The sequence below is a fragment of the Pygoscelis adeliae genome, unplaced genomic scaffold (genome assembly GCF_000699105.1).
Source record: "Pygoscelis adeliae isolate BGI_AS28 unplaced genomic scaffold, ASM69910v1 Scaffold78, whole genome shotgun sequence".
NCBI lineage: Eukaryota > Metazoa > Chordata > Aves > Sphenisciformes > Spheniscidae > Pygoscelis > Pygoscelis adeliae.
This window is the reverse complement of record NW_008825409.1, coordinates 287,874-294,053: the sequence shown is the minus strand read 5'-3', so window position 1 is coordinate 294,053 and position 6,180 is coordinate 287,874. Positions and strand designations below refer to the sequence as shown.

Below are 6,180 nucleotides of genomic sequence, written 5' to 3'. Positions count from 1 at the left end.
AAAAAAAGAAAGTGCAGCTTTTAAATCCCTCAACCTTCCAAAAAACCCAAAAGAAAACAAACCCACTGCCTGAATTTATGAATAGACTACTACAGCATTTCAGCGGAGTTCAATTTTTTTTCTTTTGTTAAGGCAGTGAAAGCAAACTGAGTATTTTTAAAGTGAACTTTCCCAAGGTTACTTTGGGATTCTACCACAATGTTTTCCTCATCGATAAAAGGTGTAAAAATTTAACTTATAAAAAAAAATTCTCTTCATTATTATTGCAAAGGTTTCTCTTCTCCTACGAAAGAATTCAAGATTTGAATCGGTTTTCTCACACAAAATATTTCTGAATTTACAAGCTGCACATACTACAAGTTGATTTTCTTTTGGGAAATTAAGAAAATAAAAGGAGGATAAATGGGCAATAAAGGAAAGCAGAATTATAACTTTATGCTACAAAACATGAGATTTCCACATATTCCATTTATGTTTGATTAGTTTTCTGATGTTACCTAATTCCAATGTTCTGTAACTTGCCCCAAATAAACTTTCGGTAGTAGAAAAGCATGTTTTTCTGGAACATGGTCTCGGTGATATAGAAAAATGATCTGAGCAACTCAACAACATAGGTATCCATCAGCCAGTATAGGAATTTAGCCAAAAGTTCTTCACGGAAACAATGTTCATAGGCAGGAACAAAGTGATCACCTTCAATAAACAATTCAAAGGTAGTTATAGTAAATATCAACTATTTGTATTAGTGAAAAAAAAAAAGTACAAACAAAAAACCACACATAACAGGCTTTTCTTAGCTTGAGGTTAATGGAAAAAAAAAAGCAAATACAAACAATTGCACAGATGCCACTCCAAATTTTCACTGGCATTAAATGTGATCCAAGCTTAAAGTACAAATTTGCAGTGACAAATTGACATACAGGATGCGAATACATGCCATTAGTAGCCCAAAGACTTACTTTCTTCCCACAACATTGATTGTGCAAGAACTTTAATGCACAAAGGCAAGATTATTGTGAAGGGAAAGGAAAAATGGAAGTAAGCCTACTACAATATAAAACCTAAAAAAAGAAATAAGCAAAAGAATGAAAATACTTAGGTATACTGTAAAAATAACAGAATTAAACTGGGCTGACTTGGGGATGAGAATGATATTCAGATTCCCCAATTGCATGAAAATTAATTTCAGGGTTAAGTTTTATATAGGACATCTGAAATAAAGCCTATTGCTGCAGTCAAAAAGAAGAAAAAAAAAAATCACCCTAACTCCATCAGCACGTACAATATTTAGATGGCACAAAAATTTTGAACCCAGAACATTCCTAGCTACTGTCAAATTTAAGGCCACACAGGTTTGTAGTGGTCTAAATATGGGTGAGCGAGTAGCGAATAAAACCTTGTGCTACAATACTGAAATTTTGCCAACTTCCAATACTACTTTTTCTAATTAAATTTAACAGTAGAATTTAGCCAAATACAACAGGATAATTTAAAGAAATTATACAGAAATATTAGTTTAGCTGCATAGCACAAGTCGTGATTATGGCACAAGTGTGTTAAAAACAGCTTAATTTTGACACAACAGAGCTGAAGCTTAAAACTGAAACTTATAAAATGGAAGTAAGTTTCCAGTTCTCTACCCTGTTTTGGTTTTGTGCGCTTCAGAGCAGAGACATTTTCATGTATTTACAGCACCTAAGAAAAGACTACCATAAAGAGATAAAACAGCATTCACTTCAACAGAAGCCAGGTAACATCAATGAAAAAAATCCAACAACTGTTAGAAAATTCTCTAACTGAAGAGTTGCAATATGCAGTTGTAATACACAAATTAAATCAGGATGTTGTTAAGCAGCTGTCCCAGAACTAGATTATTTGTTTTCTAAGTTCTTGACAACAGATGTAAATGATGACTACAATTCAGGGAACTGACAAGAAACCACTACTACTACTACTTTTGGAGGAAAAAAAAAACCAACCTGCAGTGCAGCAAAGCAATTAAATGTGTGTTTAAACTTCAAGCACAAGGGAGTAATTTAATGGAAATTAAAATCAAGCCTATGTGTTGCTTTTCCTGGAATAAGGCCAGAGAATAAGAGGGTATTACATTTTTTTAAGATAAGATGTTCCAAATGACTATGAACCAAACATATATTTTACAATAAAAACCTTTTAAAATATTTCACTCCTCAGCATTTTGAAAAGCATGGGTTTGAGCCATAGTTTCTGAATAAAGAATCAATACATTTGCTAAAACTAACAGTTTCTTATGGAAGTGTAACTTCCCCTATTTTTGACATCAGTTCTCAAACAGACTTTTTATTTTCCTCCTACATTACAAAGAACCTGTAGTAATTTCAGAACCTTATCACACCTTTTAAAAAGGAATACCATTTTCAGCTCGCATTACTGTAGGATCCAAGTACATTACCAGGTAAGAATAAATACTGCAAACATACCAGTTAAGGAAGTGCAATCCACATTGTATAGATGGAGAACAGAAGCACAGAAAAATGACAATATGCCTTAGATCCTACAGCAATCAACCACAGAACCACAGCACCAGCCTAGATCTAAATCCTAGGATAATGTCTGAATGAAGACTTCTTCAAGGAAGCAAGATTTACCTGTCATCATTTGAAGAGGACTAAACAGAAGGGATTCGTATAGAATTTGGAGCAATCAGCTGATGCCCTCACAACAGCTTTCAGCCAGGGACCACTCGGTCTTGTGACCTCTGCACCACCAACTACCCAGCCTGAAGCAGTGCTCAGCAAGGGTCTCTTGTTCCTAGAGAAGGGCTCTAGAAAGGTAACAGATGGTGGGCAACCCCTGTATTGCATGGGTCCCATACTCACGTCTTTCTCACAGGGTTGATGTGAGGGGGGTAAAAAAAGAAAACACGCTGTGGGATGAAGGTTCACTCCCATAGCAGAGGAACACATGCCACTACAAGTGTCTTGATTTGCCTTTAGTTCTTTCTGAAGGCTTATGGCAACCAACAGGCAGACCGCATTTGTTCCTTACGTACTTACGTCATACTTCAATGAATTTTCAGAGTTACTGCAATTTGGAGGGTAGTGGTGGAAGGGCAAGAGTTTTGTTGAAAGGCCCAGGTTCTGAACTCATGTTTATGATGTTTATTACAATGTCATCCTACTGAACACAAGAAGTGTGAATGAAAACAACAAAAACTTAAGTTTTGGAAGGAAGACAGGCTTAAGTGTTCTTCCACCATCAATTACAAACACTACTAGGTTTGCTCTCTCAGCTATGGTTATCACCAATGAACCCAACAACTCTGAACCCAGATTCAACACCTTCCCCTTCCCACCTTAAACGTGAACACCAGTCATCTGACACCCCCGCCACTTAGTTCTTTAATAGAAGAAGTACCTTTGACTAGACGAAGCCACATGCAGTCATTCACTCTCATCTTCCACATCAGCTCCTGCAACGAAAGCTTAGCAAACTTCCCCATGGAAATGAACGCTTTCACGTTTTTTAAGAACCGGCACTTGTTATGGTTTGAACCCCAAAGCTCAGCAGGGATGACCCGCTCCAGGCACTCCCTCACAAAGATGTACACCTGCCAGTGGCTGCTGTGCTGCTTGAGGAGCTCCCCGAGGGCTGAATCACACACCTCTCCCGGGTTTTGCTCCTCACTCTGCGAGTCCCCATGCACAGATTTTGCCAGAGCAGCGCATAAGTTGTCTGGCACATCAGGGTGACCAGATTCACATTTGCCGCTTGTCACACACTTAGTAGGCTCTTTCCCAAACTGTTCTGCTTGCTTGTGAACCTCTGCTTCCCCAGGCAAGGCTGCCTGACAAGGCAGCTCGCTTTTTCTCACACTGGTTTCAGCTATCCAGACCGGGCAATTTTTTTTCAAGAGAACTAAGTAAGGGCACTTTCCATGGTTCTTTAACAGTTTCTGAAACGTATGTCTCATTTGCCAGTAGCGTTTGGGCAACCTCTTCTTTCTCCAGTTGTGATGTGGCAGACTTTGGTTGTGCTTTTGCTCCAACAGATTTTGGCTTAAGAATATAGTTTCTATAAGCCGTCTTCCACCTGCCTGACAGCCCTGCAAGCGATTCAGTAAAAACGATTTAGGAAAACATTCTTGGAAACTCCTGCGAGAATACAGAAGAAACTTCCTGTCAATGTATACTGCAGAACGCAAGAGCGTATTTGGTAACTTCTTTGCCAAATGAGCTAGGGGACTTTCCTGCCTTCTGCATTTTGAAGAAATACCCTCCATGGGTTTGATTTGTACAGAATCCAACTGAGATTTATACACATGCATCTCTACTCCTTTCCTATGGGATTCTGCTTGCATTTCAATGCTGGATTTTAAAGGTTTGTTACTCTGAACTCGCAGAAAAGAGCCTTCACCTGCCACAAACTTCTTCCCGTCACGAGTTGTATGAACTAAAGAAGGACCAGACATATCACTGTTACTTCTTTGAGAAATGTGCTTTCTTTTAATGAGACTTACAGAATGTGATGCTACATACCCAGTTCCGTATCTCCTGGAACTACTTTGTTTTACATCAGGAGTGAGATCACAAGCCTTCTCCTCTCTCACCTTCTCCTCTACTTTTGCTCTCTTAGCTGGAATTTCAAGTTGTTCCCTATTAAGCTTCCTTTTTAAAGATGGTGCCGCAGCTGACAAATATAAACTGGAGCTAGTCTGTTTTTCCAGATGTTCAGCAACAATTCTGATATGTTTGCTTGCTTTAGAAACAGCTTTTGCAGAATACTGGTAACTGGACACTAAGCTTTGTATCTTGTTATTTTTTTTATTTCCCATGCTGGAGACATTAGCTTCAAGTCTTTGTCTGCATTTCCACCAATGCAACTTTGAAAGATACCGTCTATGAAACATAAGCCTTTTTTGCATATAGTCAAGCAAGCTACTACATTTATGCTTTGAAAACCTTTGTTTAACAAACACTGGGGATGAGTCTACATTATGCGAAATAAGTTCATAAACTGGTTGCCCACAAACTTGATAACAATTACTAGGGGGAACCAGCATAAAGATTGCACAGTGTTCCAGTAAATACATCATCACATCATCCCCTATCCTGCTCAGCAGTGTTTCCCAGAGGCCGCTGATACGAATAGTTTCTGTTGCAGTATTGGGTAGGTAGCTGTATATATTTGAAGAAGGCATAATTTGGAAATGAGAACTGTTTTCGTCCAGTAAGGAGTATCCATATGCGAGGACATTCTTCTTTCTTTTTTCACACAGTCTCTGAACGACTCTTGTGATGACTTCACTCTGACTGGATAACTGAAGAAAGAAGAAAGAAAACTAGTTTTTATCACCGACTCTTCCAGAAGCCACAATATATGCTTTAAACAGACAGACATGCAAGGTACACCATCCTAGACATCAGCTTTAGATCAAGCCCTTTCAAAGCAGTATTAATGATTCATAAGTGCCAAGCGCAAAAGGAAAGATTATCGAGTGCACCGCAAGATGTTTACATGCAGCAACATGAGCCTACGGCTTTAAGTAAGTCTTTTTAACATCTGCCCTTTTGATCGTGTTTTTCATGCCCAGGAAACACCCTACACTACTCCCCTTGGCTCCCTCAGCAACCTGGACTCCAAGGCCTTCAGGTCACTCTGCCCGTACATACGTGCTCACGCAGGCTCTAACCTCCAGGGAACTAACACTGATTTTCTTGAGGCCTCCATTTCCTTTCACGTAAAGAAAAGTTCAACTAAACGACTCGGTTCACCATTCTAAAACCCACTCAACAAGCTTGCAAAGTTTGTTTCCTACCATAGCAGAGTTTTGCCCACGCACGCACGCAGTAGCTCCAAGAGAAAAGCAGTCTTTCCTCTCTGAAAAGTTTCTTCTGCTTAAACACCGACCCGCAAGCGGTTCTCCCCCCTCTTCTCTATCCTCTCAGAGTGGGGAAATGGCATTTTTCACTTCTAGTTGCTCCCCGCCTACGTCTGGTTTGTTCACTCCTACCTCGCAGGGCAAGCAGAGAGTCAGGGAGCCCCAGGCACGCAGACCTTTTGTGTGACCCACCACCCACCCGCTGGCAGCAAGACTTTGCTCGCCCACCCCCCAGAAGCGGCGGGGGGCGACGATCCCCCACGGCTCCCCGCTGGCTAGAGCCGACAGCCGAGGAGGCTGGAGGGGGCAGGCGAGGCCCG

The 6,180-nt window shown here is 40.3% G+C and overlaps 1 protein-coding gene across 1 annotated transcript in view; it reads right to left on the bottom strand.

Annotated features, from left to right (window-relative positions):
- Positions 1–6,180, bottom strand: part of TERT (telomerase reverse transcriptase) — a 52,299-nt gene that overhangs the window by 29,746 nt on the left and 16,373 nt on the right. Inside the window, exons 2-4 of the mRNA XM_009330474.1 lie at positions 4,776–5,320; positions 3,397–4,721; positions 498–693 (exon numbers count right to left, since the gene is read on the bottom strand). Of these exons, the coding sequence (XP_009328749.1) occupies positions 498–693; positions 3,397–4,721; positions 4,776–5,320 (2,066 nt within the window). The remainder of the gene's footprint in view (positions 1–497; positions 694–3,396; positions 4,722–4,775; positions 5,321–6,180) is intronic.